This window comes from Antennarius striatus, chromosome 21 (genome assembly GCF_040054535.1).
Source record: "Antennarius striatus isolate MH-2024 chromosome 21, ASM4005453v1, whole genome shotgun sequence".
Lineage (NCBI taxonomy): Eukaryota > Metazoa > Chordata > Actinopteri > Lophiiformes > Antennariidae > Antennarius > Antennarius striatus.
Genome location: NC_090796.1, coordinates 6,533,607 through 6,554,497, shown reverse-complemented (window position 1 = coordinate 6,554,497; position 20,891 = coordinate 6,533,607). Strand labels below are relative to the sequence as shown.

Below are 20,891 nucleotides of genomic sequence, written 5' to 3'. Positions count from 1 at the left end.
CGCCCAATCGTACAGAATACAAAGTGTTTTATTGTGGAAAGAGGGTCGGAGACGGGTGAGAAAGAAGTGAGGGGAGAATAGGTTCGCATTGAGGTAGACTTAGAGATGCAAAATAGCAAGCAAGCTTTTAGAAGAACAGGAGGGAACTTAGCAGAACTGCACCAAAGGCATCTATGGGGCCTGAAAAGGACCTGAACCACGTTACCTTGTTCTCTTGCTCTGTAACTAAATGTTTTATATAGATTTCATGGAGGTCATCCAACTCTGATCATTAAATCTTTAATTTAAAGCCTTTTCTGACTGATTTTTTTGTGACCCAGTTCAATGAAGTACAGTAGTTTCACAGAAAAGAACATTTTATCAGCAATCAAGATCATAGAGTCTAAAGGTGGTCCAGAACTATAGGATCTTTAGGAGCAAAATCTATATAGTTACTAAGGGGAATATTAAAATACAGAAGACAATTAGATCAAAGTGGGATATTTTTCATGCAGTTATTCTGCATTCACGCTTAAAATTCTTGTCTTCCAAAATAGACCTAGTTGTAGAGAGAAAACATCCCTGTATTGCAAATGTTATTGGATTTCTGCTCTGTTTAGTTTGGTATTGTTCAAGAGTCAAGACCTAGCTGATTTAATAGCAGTGTTAATGTCAGATATGGCGATTAGTTCTTAAATGTTGGAAAAAATTATGTTCAGACTCTTTTTTAATGAGAACTAAATTGAGAAAATTTGTATTGTTTTCATGTCTGCACAATAAAAATGACAACCAGCTGCCAGTTATCTTAGCATTGCAGAAACACTGGAAAGACTGGGAAGCAGCTAGTTATGAATTATTCAATCTCCATATATGTACACATCTAAGGCTGATCAATTCACAATTTGTATCATTTATCTGATATACCGGTATTTGTTTTTGACAAAACCAACCCATCTCCTAGAAATAAAGTATGTAAGGTTTATTTCCTAAAAAGAGTAGTGGGTGAGTTTAAAAGTTTAATCATTGTGTTCCTACAGGTTACCAATAGAAGCACTAGTTTTCAATGTAACTCAAGCTTGAGTGTATGCTCCACATGCACTGATGAGCCACGGCAGATAAACTGAACCAGAGCTGCTCAGTTAACACAAACCCACGGTTTAGTCCAGGTAAATGCAACAAGAAACCGCCTCCTAAAACAATTACCATAGCAACAATCAAGTTTCCTCACTGCTCCTCAAACCTGTGAATGGGATGTTTCCCCTTCCCATTTCCTCATTCCTGTAAGGCCGGTAGAATCCCAACAGTGTGCTGCCAAAACTGTGGTGTTTGAGAACCTGTAAAAGCTGTGAGACTTTTACAAACCTGAGAATGTTTTACGCAACCATGATCGGTTACCCATCAGCCTCTAAAAATCCCTCACCTGAAGGACTTTCTGTTACAATCTGGCATTTAGCTACCAAATCTTTCCGTCAGTATGTTTAGCAGATCAGCAGGCTGCTCTCACACGGTCACCTCAGTTGTACTATGGGTGGAGTAGCTCTTCTTCCTGCTGTGCTGGTAGTAGGGTTGAGATGGGAGCTGCCCCTGCCCCGCAGGTCCTCTGTACACCCCCCCATACGCCTGATTGAAAAGATCAGGTATGGTCTCTGTGCTGTGCTGCATTTGGGATGAGTAGCCAGGTCTCCGTGTGGAGGTGTGCATGGAGGAGGAGGAGGTGGACGTTTGCCCCGGGGCAGAGGCCTGCCGGTGGACGTGACGGCCAGTTGGTTCCCAGGCTTTGAAGGCAGAGCTGGAAAGCAGTGGGTGGGTGGTGGTCTTGGGGAGACACGAGTGCTCCAGGTGACTGGGGGGGATAGAGATGGACAGAGGAGCGTGGAGATTGTGGTGCATCGTCACAGGTTGGTGGATGTATGACTTCTCTTTAGGCTGTATGGGTAGAGGCTGGAAGCCCGCAGGTACAACGGGTTGGTACTGGGAGAAGTCCATGAGTGGAAAACTCTTGTAGTAGCTGCGAGATGCAGTCTGTGCTGTAACGAAAGGGATGGGTAGATGGGTAAACCTCATGGTGCACAAACTTTATTGGAAAAAATATAGTTACTCATTTTCTCATCATATCGAGCACAAAAAAAATTAGAATTCCAATCTTTAGTTCTTCAAGATCAATCTAGATGATGTTCAGTAAATGGGGCTTTATTGTTCATAACATGGGAAACACAGAGAGAATATTTAAAAAGGGGAAAAAAGCTGCATCTAGACAGAAGTTAAGGTATATGATGGTCAGAATGAGAGGGGTTGTAGATCGAAGGGGAAAGCTGGAACCAGTGGAGCCCTGAAGGTGAACACCACCACGTCCCTCTGTCGCTGCAAGACGAGTGGGTGAAAGGTGGTGAGGTGGAGGTGATGGAGGGAACGCAGTGTGTGTGACGGCAGAGAGGGGTTATAAATACCCTCACCCTCAGTCCTGAGTCTGTGTGTGTGTCCGTGTGTGTGTGTGTGTGCGCGCATGTGTGTCTGTGTGTGTGTGTGTGTTCTGAGTGTCACAAAGAATTATTTAAATCAGCTAAAAACTGAGGTCACTGCTGCTGGCATTGTGAATATATGAAGAATAACCTTGTCTCTGTGTGTTTCTATGATTTTCACATGTTCGTGACATGCTCCTATTTTCCATTACCCAGCTGTTGTATCTCTAAACTGTAGGCTTTGTCCTATTAGTTGTGAAACTTTACATCGTGTCTTTTGCTCTCACTGCTCATTAATCAGAGCATAAAGAGCTGTAGACAACCCTCCATTGTTGATAAAGTTTAGGAGACTCTACCAGCAAGTGATTGTGTTGTGCTAACAGGATGCTTGGGGTTGGATGTAGTTCTGTACAGCGTTAGATCAAGGGCAGCAACATGTGCATGTCCTCTGCAGACGTGAACCAGTGTGAATCATCAGCTTTTAAAAATCCTGCAGGCTTTACCATTGCATCATAAATTTATTACAACTCACATCCGATGAGTCTTATATTTCCTGTATCAAATATTATACCATAAACCACGAGTCTGTTGAGAAAGAAACTCCAGTTTACATCAGAGACCGTCACCAAAGTGATCGCAATGGTGGAAACAGCGCCACCCTTTCTCTGATGCTCCACAGGTTGCTGAGTCAGCTGGTTTCACTGTTGGTGACTTACCCACAGCTTTGAGGGAGGTGTATTTGTTGAGTCCCACTGTGCTGTGGTTGCTGTGTGGGTGTGGAAGCCCCGGTCCAAACTGGCCATAGATGGAGTTATTGAGCTGGTACTGCTCTGGTGGAACAGAAGAAGACAGAGAGATCATCAGGAAGTCAGTCGCTCAGAAGAGACAAAGAAATAAAAATGACGCATAACGTGACACACAGGTGACATGTTCTCACTTCCTCCACTCTGTGGGGTCTAAACGCGTCCTGTCATATTCAACTGTCCACCATATAGAGGACACACAAACATCTAGGAAACAAGCATCACTCTTACAGGTGATCAAGTCACAACATGATGTTTTAGCGATGTTGTGTTGAGGATTGAATTATGGTACGTGTGTTTCTAGGTGTGTGTGGATGGAACAGTGTTAAATTATTTTAGTAATGTCGGCACCATGACAGTCACTCCTGGAGTGTTTAATTATTGAGGCCAGCCCCACGCAGTGGAACTCAGAGAAGATTTAACAAAAGGACTGATTTAGATTCTATTTATTTATTTTTACACATTGAACTTGACTCATTGATCTTCTGTTGATAACTATGTACCAGTGTGATCGTGTACATTTATTGATGCTAATGGTCTATTTCTACAGTATCTTTAACGACAACTTGAATCCATCAAACTGATAGAAAAGTAGAAAGAAACTTAAATAGGCCAAAAACACTTAAAATAACAATTATTTTGAATAAGACTAAACGGAGGGTCCTACAAAAATATAGATTTTAAATGTAAATTCAGAGAAATTGGACTGATCGAAACACAGGATCATTATATTTATTAAGTGTTTAATATTGATGTGTCTATATTTATGTCATATTATGTTGTTTTGTGTGTGTCTACATCCATCTTAGTTCTGTAAACCCTTGGAGTTCATTTCCCCAAGTGGTCTCATCTGTTTAATATCACCAGTCTCTGGACTCCTACGTGTCCAGAGACTGGTGAACAAAATGCTGTGGTTTGTGTGTGTGTGTGTGTGTGTGTGTGTGTGTGTGTGTGTGTGTGTGTGTGTGTGTGTGTGTGTGTGTGTGTGTGTGTCTCTGTGTCTGTGTCTGTATCAGACATCATCATATCTGTGACAGTCAGAGCTAAGAAAGAGGTGGACACGACACAGCTTCCCGGTAGCGAACACACTGAGAGGAGCGTAGAGGATGAACAGAGACAGAGTTTGTGAAAGAGAGGGAGAGAAATGAGGAGGATGGAGGGATGATCTGTTGAAATAAATTAGAAAGTCAGACTGAAACCAGACGAGTGGAGAAATGTCAAGAGTTAATCTTTACAGTAACTACATTCACTCTCACAACTCTGAGCTGGTACCTTCATCAGAAATAAGCTCTTGCTCTTCTCAGCTAATCGTCTTAAATCTTGAGTGTGTGTGTGTGTGTGTGTGTGTGTCTGTGTCTGTGTCTGTGTCTGTGTGTGTGTGTCTGTGTCTGTGATTATGAGGAAGGAGTCCTTTTCATACTGTCATCGTCATCACTGTGAACATTATCTTCATCATCATCTTCTTCTCATCATCATTTTCCTCATCTAGTGCCTATGGTGTTGTGATCAGAGGAACCTTTTAATGACATGTCAGAGCACACTGTGTGTTTATTGTCATGGTGGGCACTCCACTGTCAACATGTATTCATTACCATGAAATAAAAGTCCTCATGATGGTGGTCATGGAGTTTTACGCTGATGCTGAGGAAGCAGTCAGCGGGTTAAAGTTATTATTTTATTAATGTATACATTCAACTAAAGTAATGTCAATAACAACACTTTTCTGTTGCATCTGAGATATAACATACTTTTTTTTACTGTGTTTAATATTATGTATTAGGTTCTTTACTCCCACACTGAACAGATGAAAACCTGAAACAATTCTCTGGATCAGCAGACAGAGACAATAAAATTTAAATGCATTTACTCTCTGGAAATTGTGAGATTGCAGAAACAAAGTTTGATCAAAAGTGAAATCTAATGAATTACTGTTATCAGCATACCTGCTTGGTTAGATACCCTCTAACCAGTGACGTTGCAAAAGGAAATTAATGTGTGCCATGTCTGCATACAACAGTTTTCTGACTGTATGAACTGGTGGCTCATCAGTACAATAATATGTACACATCTGCATCGTCTGCCTGCTGTTTACACTGTTACGCTGTTCTGACTTACAGAGGCAAAAGGGAAGTATCTGCATTTCTGCAAAATTTAAATTTATTTCTGCAAATGAAGGAGCAAAGTCTTCTATTCAACCTGTTGTAGTGTTTGATGATCAATATTGTAAGAGCATGAAAAACAGGAGAAAGGCTGATGTGTTTCTGTGTATAAAGTGTGTTTTGTGTACAAATGTTCACCTGTGTGTCATGTGACCGTCCACATGCATCTGCTTTAAGCCAGAGCGACAGCATCACGCCACACATCTGTGTGCATCATCGTTCACTGCAGAAGCACAACCTTCTCCCTTTTATAATCCTCACATGATCTGCTGAGTCGGTCTAACATGAGCCTTCTGTTCTGACACAACAAGAGCAGGAGAGCAGAAATTCTCCCCAAGATTATTATTTTACAAGAATAAGTGGCTTCATGACCCCAGGAGCCCGAGGGACGAGCAGGAAAACATTTTAGAGGAGACGAAGGCTCAGAACTCAACTCTTACAGCTGGGATGAAATAAAGAAGAGAATTGAGAGAAGAAAAGGTGTCATTTGTGTTACTGAAAGCTACTGGCTTGTCGTACCGTACTTCGGATTTGTCTTTTATAAATAGGTCGTTTTTGTTTGCGTCAAGCTTCAAGTGAATCAAGTCTGACTTTGAGGCCAAGTATTTACCTCCTGTCCTGATTTTTGCATCATGAATTGATGAATTATCAATCTCAGAATTTTTTTTTCAGAATTTTGTAATCTCTTAACCAAACCAGATTGTAACTTAATGGACTGAATTGTAATATATAATTAGTAAATGTCCCGGGTTTGCTCTAAGACAAAAGACATGAAATATTAAATTTTGAAGTGTTTACAGGCACAGATGCAGATAAACAGCTGGTATTTTAACACTTAACTCCTAAAAAAGTCAAATGTGTTCAATGAGCATTACTTTTTCCAAAGTCCTCTGTCTGTCTTGCCTACTATGGAAAAACCAATACTGTTTATCTGCACTGTTCACAGCCGATCTATTTAGTGTTCCACTTTGTCCTGTGGCTCAATTAGGAAGCATTTTGCATTACAATTTCTACTTTAGTCCGTATTAATGCATGTTTACAGCTTGGATACACTGCCTTGTGTAAAACATAAAGCAAAAAGAATCTGATGACTCCTGTAGTTTTTCAGACTAGAGTATCTTCAATCTTGCATAAAACTAAATTATAGCCCATAAGAATAATATGTGTGGATAATTTTAAGGTAACATACTTTAAGATGATTTTCAGTTTTATTGAACCACAGGAAATTGGTCAAAGTGGACATTTTCCTCCCCTGAAAAGAAGTTGTGTGCTGTAAATGATTATGAAACTTTATTACAATTTAGTGTCACCAACAACAATAATTTCCCTGACAGGTCCTGTGCTTTTCGCTCCCCTCGCTTCACGGTAGGAAGTGGATTCTTCCTCCTCCTCCTTCTCCTCCTCCTCCTCCTCCTCCTCCTCCTCCAAACAACATAGTTTGGCCGATAAATCCACCTTTTGAGGCTTGTCCTCTTCCCTCTGCATGGCGTATGGAGGATGCCTGTCCCTCCAGTTGCGGTTCATAGTTCAAGCAGTGGCATTTAATATTCCCCAGTGTGCTGACAACTAAATGAGTCTGAAGACTCAGATCAGCAGCGGGAGGAGGAACAGCAGGATAAGAGACAGAAAAGGGAATGAAGACGCGGTGGGTGGAGAGAGCTTAAAAAGCCAGTATGTCGTACTTATTGGGAAATGAATTAGTAACCACTGATCAACCCCAGCGTTGGTTGTACCGCATCACTTTGGATAAGAAGGCCCAGACTTACTGTATTTTTCTTAAATGCAGGGTTGGTATTGGTTACTCCCTGGTGAACAATATGTAATTTGAAAAGGTGGTCCTTTGTGTTGCTTCTGAAAATCAGATTATTTAATACATCATTGTCAGGTCTGGACAGCTGCTAGGCCTGAGCATCACAAACTCAAACTGTACAACCAGCTGACAGAAACCAGCTTAGCTGCTAAGATCAACGGACCTGTGTTCATTAGTATGTATGATTTGACGACCACAGGGCAGTGAGGTTCTGCGCTATCTGGGGATCACTTCTTCAGTTCCCTCCGTCACTAACTGGTAGACGCCGTTGCTCCTATTGTGCAGCAACGCGGCCGATTTGTCCGAAAAACATCAGTTTTTCTCTTTTCTTAATGTCAGCGGCAGCTTGTGTGTCTGCTGCCCTTTTCAAGCCCACGTGATCAATGAAAAACTCTGGTTTAAAGCATGTAGTGTGTAGCATGTCATGTCATTAGCGGTGTGTGTGAAATTCTACATCGCAAAAGATGCTGCTGAAGGCCGCGGGTGTTAAACACTCCTCCCCACACCCTCCTCCCCCCTCTGACACAAAAACCCAGGTCCACTCACATGTTCATGTGCGTGAACCTAATGCAAACACATAGGAGACACATGTATGGTCTGGGGGGGGGGGGTGTATACCTGGTCAACATCATGCAGGCTGCTGTATCCATCTGTACAGTTAATGCATGGGAAAAGTCGCTTGTGCCTGAAGGGATGCAGCCTGCTTATACAGTATTAACATACTAATGAAACAGTTTATGTGTGAGTAGGATGTACTCAAGCTGCACATGCAGCAGCCGTGTGTTCTACATTCAGGCAGAGATCCTCCCCCTCCATCCTTTTCCTTTAGCTCTTTCTGAAAACTAAATTAGTGTCCAGTGCCAGTAAAATGTGACAGATCCTACATTTAACCTGCTTTGTGCATCGTTCTGTGTCAAATCTGCATCGCTGTGGTTTAGTCTAGTCTTGTCTTATATGTCTCATGGTGGATGCTGCTATTAGTGTGATGTTGAATGCAACAGCCAGCAGGATGGTGAATTTCCTTCTATTTCTGTGCGTCGTTAAACTTTATTCATCAAGTTCTCTGTCAGCATGTAATCTGGTTTTTAAAGATCGAAACAAAATTTGGTATCTCCTTTCAGAGGTCCGACTTTAACAGTTCCGCTCTGATCACAGTATAATAATCCACTAGAATTATTATAACACGACGGTGCACTGGCGTCGTGCCTGAAGTTTCCCCCTGCCTCACGCCCTAAGCCAGTTCGGATAGGCTCCAGCTCCCCACGACCCGTGACAGCGGATAAAAGCAGCTATGAAATTGAATGAATGAATGAATATATATGAATTTATAATAATTCAATCATTCATTCGAATGAATGAATTATTATAACTTTAGATATCTGTTGGCGAAAGCAGTGTGTGTTCCTGTGATGGACTCACAAGTCCTCATTGTCGATAAAAGCTGTAGATAAAAGATGGATAGACTTGATGGTTTGAACGATAAATACATTTATTAAATGTGTGTAAATGTCTGATGTGTAATTACCATGAAAAAGACTGAATGATGTGAGATTATTTTCAAACAGAGCAGGAACTGATCCCATACGGCTGCGTAGAAGCTCTGTGTTGATCCCCTGTGTATTAGTCATTAAACATTTGACTGATTGACTTCATACACTAATTCAAAAAGCGAATTTCCACATACATTTGGTCAATATCACATGTATTGTAATAGGTTCAATGTAAAATGAAAATGCAATGGAAATAAATCAACTACCTCACCTGTGTTTTAATTATATTAATATTATATTTAATTAATTAATTAAAACTTTTGAATCATTCAGTCACAGTCTGCTTGTTCCCCAGTATTTTCACACCTGCCCTTCCTCTCCGTCACCTGTCTGCCAGTCACTCCTTCTTCATCATGCCAAATCACTCACCTGTTATCACAGCTGCCTGTTCTCAGATTGAGCTGTTCCTCGTTGGTTTTTACCCTGCTTGTTGTCTGATACCTATTATGCCCCAAAACTGGACTTTGATTCGGATTTCAGACCCTGACTATGAGTTTAACTTCCCCGTCCTGGACTCTGTTCCTGTTTCTTACCTGTTCTGTGTACCATATCGCTTATAAGCACAGTAGATGAATAAAGATCATTTGGACTTACCTCTCTGAGTACTGATTTGATCATATGGCCACACCCCATGACATTTACATATAATATGAAGGAGACTTAAATCATGCACTCAGAAAGTGCATTATTGAACTGTTATACATAAAAATAATACATTTCAAATGCGTTACTGCCTTGTAATTTAATTTCTAGTGTAATACTTTAGAATTAGAGTTCATACTATTATTACAACTTACACGTGCTCACAGAAGGCGTAATGGAGGGATTAGTATACTGTATCCTAGATGTAATATTGACTCACCACTCCTGCTGCGCAGCATCCTGGCCGAGACGCCGTTGGGCCTCCCTCTGCTGGGAGAAGCAGCCGTGGCGTTTTCCAAGGAGCTCACCTCACCTCCCTGCTGCTTCAGCAGGTCTGTCAGCGTTCTGCAAAGAAGGAACAAGAAAATCATCTCTCTTAATAAAAAAAATCACATTGCTGCTATTTTAATTCTAGATAAAACTTTGTTTTGTCAGCAAGTTGACTGAATCCCAAATAAATGACTGACAGAAGCGACGAGAGAAGGAAACTCTGTTGGCTAATTGTTCCCACAGGACGAGCAGCACACAACAAACATCATCTGTTAACCAGACGTGTCCAGCTGGTCCCCAGTGAGGGCTTTCCTCAACAGCTGGAACACACACACACACACACACACACACACACACACACACACACACACACACACACACACACACACACACACACACACACACACACACACACACACACACACACACACACACACACACACACGTGTGCAAGTAATGCAGTTATAGTACATACTCTAATCTCAAGCGGAGTGTCTCTACTCTGTGTGTGTGCATGTGTGCGTGCGCGTGTGTGTGTGTGTGAACGATCAAAGGGGCTAAATGGAAGAGCTTCGTTGGCAAAACAGATGAAACACTTTTTGAATAATTGATCAAGGCAGTGAAACCATCAACTCTGTAAATTCAGCAAATGTACGAACTAAATAGTCGAGAAGAATCAAACATCACTGGTCGTGACTGTGCATCGTGGGTCTTTCATGTGTACATGCAGGTTGAAGCATTTATTTATGATTTGTGAGCTCCATAAAGAAAGACTCTAATTATTATTCCATCAGTACCAGGTCCCCTACCCCCCCCACCCCCCAACCTGCCTCTCGGTGATCAGACGTGTTTATTAGGGCAGATTCATTCCTCCAACACATTATGAGAATATATTGATAAAAATACATTGCTATATACATGTTGAAGACAGTTCTGATCAGAGAACAATTGTGACGCTCTGCATCTGCCATGTTCTGTTTGGCCTTTTTCATACGTTCCTGACTTTGTCTTTTGTTTATTGGTTTTCAGTTCATGTAGTTTCTGGCTTTCTGTCACCATCACATTTGTTATTCGCTACGCCTGGTTTGTTTCCCCTGATTGTTCTGTTTGGTCTTTAGCCAATCCGTGTTTAGTTCTTTCCCACTAATCAGTTAGTTAATCATCAGTTGCACCGAACATAGTTTAGCACCCTGGTCTATTTAAGGTCCTTCAGTGTAGTAAGTGTGTGAGCAGAGATCCGTGTATGCCAAATTGTTATTCCTAGACTGCTTTCTTACGACCACAAGTTTTGCTTTGCCTTATCTGTGATTTTTTGAATTTCTACCTCTACCTGTTTTGACCACGATTTTGTCTTTTATGCCCCGTGAACGTCCTTGGCCTGTTTGTTGGATTACATTTTTTGCCTGCCGTCTTTGTCCTGATCTTCAGGTTTTGACCCCAGCCTATTTTTGACTTTGGACCAATTAAAAGTTTGTTATTGATACTGAGACTCTCGCGCCTGGTTCCTTTAGAATCCGTAACAATTCACAGTACAAATGCACAGGTAATTCAGAATGACCAAAAGAAGAAGTACCTACAGACAGAAGAGTTGTGGCAAAAACAAAGAAGCAGAGGAAATACCATAGAAACTGACTTAAAAACAAGGGAAATAGGAAAGAATGACAGGAGCAAAGGAAATGAGAACGATCTCACAAAGAATATGACACATTAATGTCTTGAGCATACACAAACTACCTGAGCTCAATAAGTTCAGAGCTGCTCCAGTGCAGGTCATTAATTTCTCCATGGGGACAATTTATTTATTACCTTATAATAAAATGTGGGACTAAAAAAATATGCAGGAAACAAATACAAACAAGTCAGAACAAAGAACAATGTGTTGCTCCAAATGGTAACAAATTTGATTTAATTTAGTGTTATCTCACGCCTCTGTTCAAGTAAACACACACATATGTAGAGACACAACCCTGTCTTAAGGGCATGTTCACACTCAGACTACCAAACCCTTTTGGCGTCTGCTCATCAGTAATGATTGATTTCATGTTGTGAGATCAACCAGAGTAAATATAGCCCTTCATTATGGTGAGGGAATTCTGGAAAATGTCAAATCACAGACTAAGATGAGGCAGGCAAACACTTAAAAAAGAAATATTAATAGTGTTATTGTTAATCCGTTTACACATAAACATGAAGTGACACCGTCCCCTTAGCACAATGAAGACTTTTAATGCCTCCTGACGTGAGCTGAAAACCTGTATGTTTCTGTCTTCCTCTTCCTCTTCCTCCTTTCTCTGCCCACTCTTCACGTAAACTCATCCCTAAATCTGTCTTGTTGTTTTCTCCCCCTTCTTGTGACGTTATTGTTTGTCTTCATCTCTGGTCCTTATCTCCTCTCTTACTCATTCCAGTCAGGGGCCCCGGGCCCCAACAACTCCTCTCTCGGCTTTCAGCTCAAACAAGTTGCTGATGTGGACTTTTAGTTTGTGACAGGAACTCCTCCTGACTCCAGGCTGTATGTGTTTAAGGGGCATCGACTGAGGTCCAAAAGGGTTCCTCTGGTCACCTCTGGACTGGAAGTGATGGAGATCAACTGGGACCAGCAGAAGCAACAAGGACGTCTAAACGCAGCCGGGATCAGTTTTCATCTGCAGTTATGACAGTTCTAATACATGAGAAAATCAACTCGTTGCTGACATTATATCTCTCAATTCACAGATGTTATTAATATGTGCTTTTAATTCTTCATCAGTCCTCCTAGAATGTCAGTTAAAATATTTTACAGCCGATCGTCTGTTTCGTTTTTCTAACAAACAAACTCAAACGGTGCAAACTTGTCTGCAAACAGAAGCATTTCCCTCCTGTTTAAACCAAATTCTTCTAATGATTTTAGTGACTGGTGGACTTGAAGCATTAATCTTCTTCCTTTTTATAAGTGCCAACGTGACTTAGAAATTAGAACAAGACAAAACGCAGCCTGCAGTATAACATGTGTTTGATGTAGTTCAAACTTTCTCTGCATGCATCAAAAAAGCCTCACAGAGAAGGATTCCCTGTTCTCTACACTGTGATCTCTGGAGGTGGACGACGTGACTCCTGATTTCCTCCAACAAGGAAAATGTTTTCAGCATCTGTCTGTTTAATTTCTCAGGTTAGTCTATTAGCAGAACTATTTACCAGATGTTGATGAAACCTGATGAGATTGTGAAGGTGTGCATGTAAAGTATTTCCACCTAAGACACAGCTTCAGATCACACTTAGGTTAGGCTTTAGATGCACCCATTACAATATTATAGTAGATCTGAATTAAAGTGCAGATAAATGGAATTTGGATAACAATTTAGTTTATTTTTTAAAAGGAACCATTGGTACACCCCCGCCCCCCCTGGGAGGAACATACCGTACTGAATACCCTCCTAGGTACCCTTTAATTTGTTATGTAACCATGAGGTCATCGGTACCTACATGCTCCCCCATCACATTGCAGCCGCACTGAGATGAGACTTTGCTAATGTCCTCTAACAGTCCCTGACTACCCAGATTAGCAGATCAGAGCACACGCTGATCACTAGTTAACTAGTATTACTGTAACTCCCCAAACACAGACAACCCCTCTGATCCCAGCAGCATGACCCCGATGACTCACATAAAACGCCCTGAACACACATGTGACACAAACAGAACCTACAACACACGACGTGTTAACGCATCGATGCAGACCTTATAACCCCCAACATGGATGTTGTGTTTTCACTTGAGTCTGTTGGTTGGTTTGACTTTAAGCAGGATTACATAAAAGCTTAACTTCCATAAAACCAGATAGAATGATGGAAATGAGCCCATTACATTTAGATGTAGATCCAGAAAAAAGGGACAGATCTGGGATTCTTTTTTCCGCTTCGCTTTTCACTCTCCCATCTTTAATCTGACGGTAAAACTTGCCTCACCTTAACTGTAAAATAAGATCTTACATTTGAAATTAATGATTTGCATCAGGACTTTGCCTGAACTCCTCTCAGCTGCGCTTCACTGAAATTTCATCTCACTTCCATAAAAAAACAACAAAAACATTTGTGAGAGAGATGTGAGATCGCATCATTGTCTGACTGTCACAAATATGTTGATTTTTCAGCTTTTAAGTAGCTTCCACGTACAAGGACCCGATCATCTGATGCAGACAGGATGTTTTCTGTTTACCACCTTCACGGTGTTCCTATCATAATTAGTTTATTATCCAAAGCCAGGGCTATTTTATGTATTATTAATCATCAGGCAGCAGTGCTGTGGATTTGTTTTTGTCTTCAAATCTTTCTTCTACCAGGTTACAGAGGTCCCAATGTGTGATTTTCTCTTTTTATCCTCCTTTTTTAGATTTTTTAAAAAGGATGTAATGCAGTTCTGTGTTGTCCATTTTTATCAGCACCTCTCCCCAATATAATACTGTAATGGGAGATGAGTCATTATTATGTTCTTGTGGCGCATACCTCACATTCTAAGTATTCTAGAAATATATTATTCTGTGTTACTAAATTATTAAACAATTAAGTTTGTGTATTTGTGGCCACCTCAAATGGGAAATCACTTAAATAAGGTTCTTTGATATCTTTCAGTTCTCAAGTTCCCTTCAGATGTAGTTGTGAGTGTTTTGATGCAGGGTTTTTTCTGAGCTTGTTCTGTCTCCTAACTCATTGCCTTTTCCTCTAGCATGGAGCCTCCCACGTTTCTTTATTCAGCTACGTTTAAAAAAAAAAGTATTTAAATTTAAAGTTGTCAAGTCGCTCTTATGTTTCTCTGGGTTGCGTCTAGCTGGTTGCAATGTGAGCTTGAAGCTCCAGATGGTCCATTAGAAGTTTGGAAGATGGTTAAAAAAGAGCTGCAGGGGCCGAATCACTGTGAGTCTCCTGTGAACTTTAGTTTGGACAGATAAGGGTTTGTCTATTGCAGACAAAATACCTAAATACCTAATATTGTATGCAACCTGAAGAATTGAAACACCATCTTCAAGGAATGGTTGCTACCAATCTTCAGACTCGCATGTCAGACATTTTAGCTTTGCCCCGACAAAAAAACAGAAAACAGAAAAAGCAACAACCAAAGTCTGGAGTCAGTGGGTTCTGACCCACATTGAAGTGTTTCAGAGCCCAGCAAAGCCTTGAAGGACTGGGGAAGAGCAACAAGGAAGCTACAGCAGCTGGAGGGAGAAATTTGTCACATCTGATCCACCAAAGAACCTGACAATTTTTACGTTCTATCACCAGGGGAGGGAGGTGAAGCAGGCACACATTGACGGGCGTGCAGACTGCAACACTCACACACTGGTTGGAGGTGAGCGGTGATAGAAAGTGACAGTCTGACCCTGGAGGTAATCAGAAAGAGGGGTGCTGAGAAAGTGGAGCAGAGGAGGAGGAAACTTTAAAGAAACTTCCATCTCCTCATTCCTTTAAGTCAATAAAGGCTCATTCACGTGTGATTTACGTCCTGTCTGGAATCCTTTTTTCCTAAAACCTGAGGAGATTGTAGATAATCTAGAAACAGAAGGATGGAGGTCATGTTTGTTGGTGCAGTTTAAAAATCCAGGTTCCTAATCCCTCCAGGTTCACCATCAGTCCTTTGACTACTTTAATTCACCTCCTTGACGAGAAGTATCCCAACACAACCTCATCCAATCCATCCCAGATTTTCCGGCTGTTTTACGTGGAGCTTCTCACATATAATAGAATATTATATTTATCAAGCTAATAAAAATTAGGTTTTTTTCCTCCACTATTTTAATTTGTTCTGCAGGAATTTATTAACCATTTGCAAAATCATGAAAAAAAAATCAATTTATGCACTATATTTATCAAACTTTTATTACTGCACGTTGCATAGTGTGGCAATAGAGAATCTATTTGACGACTACATTTTCAGCTCTGACGTCACATTTAAACCTGAGAAGTTCCTGTTAGTCCGATGGGGATTTATTCGCTGTGCACAAAGTCATGAAGGTGTTTTTAATGCCTTCATCTATATAGAGCAAAGCTCCACAGAGAGTGGTACCAAAATGTATATACATATAGTATTTCTGAATGTTGCGTTTTTTAGTATTGATGGTGTATACTGCACAAAAGAGGGGGGTGGTGGGTGAGATGGGGGAGGGATGCTGTGTGTTGCGTGCAGCTGCAACCACGTTTGCCCGTGCTGTATTGAGTATAGCTAATCGGTCTGTTGTGAATCAGGCCAGAGCAGTCAAAGCCCTTTAAATGACTGTGTCCTTCATTACATAACATGATGGTTAAAAGCCCACCGCATTGACACACACACACACACACACACACACACACACGTGCGCACACACACACACACACACACAAAACATACATTGCAAATGACGTCAAACATAAAGATCAGTGTGTAGTGAGGTGTGTGTTGAAAACAGTGTATCTGCAGCAGCGCCTCGTCTGCGACACATATGAGCGTCAATCCGAACACTAAACTAAGGATACGTAATCTGATTTCCTGTCTTTAGAAGCTGGTTGCTTTTATATAACTTATTATATTTTTCAAATAATTGGAGGTGATAGGTTTTCCCTGTTGGCAGCTTTTGGCGCTAGGGCACATGAATGAACACATGCACACACACACCTCTGCATGAGTGCACTCTGTCATCACATTTGCCCAAACAAACACACATGGTTGAACCTCGTGACCTCTGCTGGCACCATACTGACCCTAGGGTTGTCACACACACACACACACACACACACACACACACACTAGACAGACGTTGTGTGGCGGTGTATCCCAACTCGGTGTTATTCTGACCTCAGATGTGTCATCTGAACCGTGGTCATGTAGCCTAAATGCCAGCGCTATCATTCTTGTTGTTAATTGAACTATAAATCACTGGGAGTGTATGTGTATGTGTGTGTGTGTGTGTGTGTGTGTGTGTGTGTGTGTGTGTGTGTGTGTGTGTGTGTGTGTGTGTGTGTGTGTGTGTGTGTGTGTGTGTGTGTGTGTGTGTGTGTGTGTGTGTGTGTGTGTGTAAAATCATGAAGGTCATCCATGCGTGTTTACTCCTCGAATATGAGCCCTGTTTCCCTCCGGTGGAGGTCTTTTCATTTGAAGTGGGGTGTGTGTCCTAATGTGGTGCTCTCTCTGGCCCCTTTGTTGGCTGAGGATTAGCGACAGCAAACAAACACTGGATTAGTTGCAGGAGTCAGGTTCATGCATTAGATGTTTGTGTGTGAGTGGGAGGAAGGTAATTTGAGAGGAGGATCACTTTTGGATTTTTACTTTCAAAGCTGTTTCGGGGGGTAACTGGTGGGATTTGAGCGTTTTAATCACTCTCTGCTTGCTGGATGCTGAGATGAAGAAAAGGAGAGCGAGAAAGAAGACAGCCTTTTTAACTAAAGAGCAGGTGCATGGAAGAAGTTGTCATTTTGAGGTTTGCTCCATCAAATCTAACTGTAACAATCCTGTATATTAAAGATTTTCACCTCATGACGTGCATTCAAGCACATGAGGTCTTAGTTGCACTTACACTGTGTGGACCAGGGATTTATGTCAGCAGGCTAATAACTAAACCAGCATGCAAGCAGAGCGGTCCACAAGCAGCACAGCTTTAAACTTGGTGAAATGTGTTCAATCGTAAGGAGCAGTAATCTGTTGAGATGGGCTCATGGAGGGAGGGTGTTTATGCAGAGTGTTTCTATTTCAGTGAGGTGTTGCCTTACAGGAAATATTAATCCTGACTGCGTGATATCAACTGAATGAGTTGTGCAGATGAGGTTAATAGGAGGGACACAAGCAGAGCGGTGGGGAGATGGAGGTTTGGGGAGGAGGCTGTCCAAGCAAGGTGTGAATCAGAGAGGACATGAGGGAGGTGAAAAAGAGGAAGAGGAGAAGAAAAGGGGACTGAATGAATGGTTGAAACTGGACTCGGGCTCGGCCTTTGCATAACTGGAGGAAGAGGAAATGTGGAAGTGAGGCCAGTGATGAAGTCTTCAAATTTACGTGAATAATGCAGTTTGTTAAGACGGGGCTCAATCAGAAATGTCGTCTCGTACAGTGGTGTAAAAAAAAGAAAAAGAAAAAAGAATAGATCAAAAACAAGAAGCTTAGAGAGAAAAGAAGAATCTGCTCTAGATGGAGAGGAGGAATGAGGAAGGAGAGGCAGCCAGCGGGGGGGGGGGGGTAGTTCTGGATGAAAGCGGGAGGATTTGAGTACATGCTGTGTGCTGTTCGCTGCAAAGATATCCTGAGGCAAACAGATTGAACCCTGGACTACATATTGAACATAACTGAACAAGAGCATGCGTCTGTGTGTGTGTGTGTGTGTGTGTGTGTGTGTGTGTGTGTGTGTGTGTGTGTGTGCGTGCGTGCATGCGTGTGTGTGTGCATGCTTGCATGTGTATCAAACCAGAGTCTCAGTCGAGCTCCAAACTGTAAATGCGAACAAAATGTTTTCCCTACACTAAACTGTGTGTTCTTTAAAACGGGGCGTATTTTTACAAACTAAATATAATAACCACATTTTAAAAAATTAGCAAAAATTCTCCCAAACTGACCAATATGAGGGAGAATGTTTATTTTTTGGTGATTCATTGTTGGACCTTCATCAGGCAAGTTTTGATCCGTTCATCCCTTTCCTTCAGCCTGAGTAACGCAGGAAGCATTCCTTCAGTAACATCTCTTAACCCTGTAGTGTAACACTCGAATGAAAGAACTCGCACAACAACAGCACAACAACATCCCACATGACACCTAAACGCAACAAAAACTTTTTGGTCAACTTTTCTTTTTTTCTTTTTTTCAGTTTTTTGTTTATTTCAAATATAAGTCATGCTTACAAGCAAAGCAAATGGTACACAAGGGGTGAAATACAAAAGCATGTCAAAATGAAAAGAAATGGAAAAAAAAGAAGAGACAAAGAAATGAAAACAAAATTCAGCATTAGACACATTAAAATATGAGCAAACTCAAAATAAATGATGTGAAGGGGAAAACAGAAATATGATTTTCTATCGTGAGACTACTAAAGCTTATAACACCATGTGATCAGTCCTTTCTTTCTGATCCTTCAGGTATTTATCAGTGTTTGACGTTTATGACATCACACCTCCTGCTATGATGGGTTTCATGAGGTTTGGATGATCTAGTCTTAAAGATCAATCTGTACATGTGCAAGCAAACACACACACACACACACACACACACACACACACACAAACACACACACATATACACACACATGCTTCTCACCTGGAGTTGAGGTCAGGGTGCCCCACCCCTGCTCCTCCTCCACTTCCTCCTCGACTCTTCTCCAGGCCCAGTTTGGTGAAGATTCCCACCAGCACCATGATGGCCACCACCCCACAGATGATGTAGACGATGAGGTGTGTGCGGTCCCGGTCCTGGTCCCCCTGGCCCTCGGTGATGGTGGCCACAGGCTTGCCGGTGTTTGCCCAGATGGGGGTGTCGTAGTTGGAGCAGATTCTCTGGTCCAGCCGCTGCTGCCGGAACTGACAGCAGAACCGGTAGAAACAGGTTCCGCAGCAGTAGAGAAACACACCGGCGTTGCAATTGAATGGCGGGTCCCATTGGCCCATTACATCGTAGTAACCTTGGCAACGTGTCCCACCGACGGGAGGGACGTCCTCGTCGTCTGTCTCGCCGCCACTGGTGGGAGTGGACAGGCCTGTCTCTGCAGGAGTGTTCTGAGTGGTGGTCTGGTTGGCCAGTGTGGTAGGGAGGACGAGGGAGTCGCGTTCAGTTACTGTCACCGTGGTGACGGAGGGGTCCTGGGTGAGAGCAGGTGGGGTTATGAGGAAATTTAGAAGGAGGAAGAGGAAAGGATGTTTTTTGGCCGTCATGCTGCTCGGAGAGCCTTTGGTACAATGTCCCACCTGCAGGCTTTAGAAACAGATGTTCAGAAACAAAGGCAGAATATTAAAGACAGGAGAATGAACATTATATTCAGATGTCTGCATTTTAATATTTCAAAGTCATTATATACAGACAAAAAAATAAACAAAAGTCACTTCAAAGTTGAGGACTGGAGCTGCTGAGCAGCGGATTAACTACACATGAGAGGAATAGTGATCTGTGACGCGCTGTTTTAAATTAATGAGTGGTTTTCACTAGACTGATGACACACACGACGTATCTATTGATCCTACATGCTTATGGAATCAATATTGAAAAAAGGTTAGAGGATGTAGGTCAGTTCTAATCACTGTTGGAGACGGTAAGAGAGGACAGATGTAAAAGGTCATTAGATAACTTTTGAGATTAAAAAACAGCTCAAGTCAAATAATTTTTTTTTTTTAAATCAAAAGCTATTTCTAGTAGATTAGATTCTGTCTGACTGAGATTCTTGTTATTTTCCATCCATGAAAAGGGAAAGAGCAGCAAAAATATAGATGCACTTAATTTGAAAATAAGAGGTTAATAATAAAATGAATATAATAAAAAACTAAACAGCGCTCTCACCTTTTTTCTTTGCCGTCTGCACACAGTCGACCTTCCTCCACGTTTCTTCTACCAAAGTTCAAGGGCTGATAGTTCCCTCTAGAAATATCCACAAACTTTACTCAGCATCATTTTCCTCCTGAGTCCCCGCAGATCTCTGTCCTACTCATGTGTTCTCCATCCTCAGCTGGGGGGCTTGATCTGGCGACTTGACAAACAGCAAACTGACACGCTCCTTTTGTCCTCTTCACCTCCGCACACCTCCTCTTCTTCCTCTTCTTCCTCTTCTTCCTCTTCTTCCTCTACTTCTAGTTCTTTAAAAGCTGTTCAGCTTCTACTGGCAGGTTTGAGTCCAGACCACTCCAGGATTGTGGACGTCCAAGACCCCTGTGAGTGTGTGAGTGTGTGTGTATGCAAATGTGTGTGTGTGTGTGTGTGTGTGTGTGTGTGTGTGTGCATGTGTGTGTGTGTGTGTATGTGCATATATGTGTTTGTGTATGAGAAAAATTAAAGTCCGTGGTTCCTCCTTGCGCTGCAACAGTTCAGCAACAAAATGAGATCTGCTCCGGTTTACCTCCGCTCACTGCTGGATAGACGGAGAGAGGGGTGAGAGAGAGAGAAAGTGTGTGTGTGTGTGTGTGTGTGTGTGTGTGTGTGTGTGTGTGTGTGTGTGTGTGTGTGTGTGTGTGTGTGTGTGTGTGTGTGTGTGTGTGTGTGTGTGTGTGTGTGTGTGTGTGGGTCTGTAAGTGTGTGTGACTGTGAGTGTGGGT

The 20,891-nt window shown here is 41.9% G+C and overlaps 1 protein-coding gene across 1 annotated transcript; it reads right to left on the bottom strand.

Annotated features, from left to right (window-relative positions):
* Positions 1-1,023: 1,023 nt before the first annotated feature.
* Positions 1,024-20,654, bottom strand: shisa8b (shisa family member 8b). Its single transcript, XM_068305956.1, has 5 exons — positions 20,143-20,654; positions 18,913-19,563; positions 9,623-9,747; positions 3,155-3,268; positions 1,024-2,006 (listed from the first exon to the last, which is right to left on the bottom strand). Exons 2-5 carry the CDS (start codon positions 19,521-19,523, stop codon positions 1,480-1,482), a joined length of 1,377 nt encoding a protein of 458 aa, XP_068162057.1. The 5' UTR covers positions 19,524-19,563; positions 20,143-20,654; the 3' UTR covers positions 1,024-1,479.
* Positions 20,655-20,891: the final 237 nt, after the last annotated feature.

Excerpts from the sequence above, each read along its gene's own strand:
- shisa8b (XM_068305956.1), bottom strand. The coding sequence starts at position 19,523 with ATGACGGCCAAAAAACATCCTTTCCTCTTCCTCCTTCTAAATTTCCTC. Across the intron at positions 3,269-9,622 it reads GATGCTGCGCAGCAGGAGTG|AGCAGTACCAGCTCAATAAC; the intron begins GTGAGTCAATAT and ends CTGTTCCACCAG. Across the intron at positions 2,007-3,154 it reads CACCTCCCTCAAAGCTGTGG|CACAGACTGCATCTCGCAGC; the intron begins GTAAGTCACCAA and ends CTTTCGTTACAG.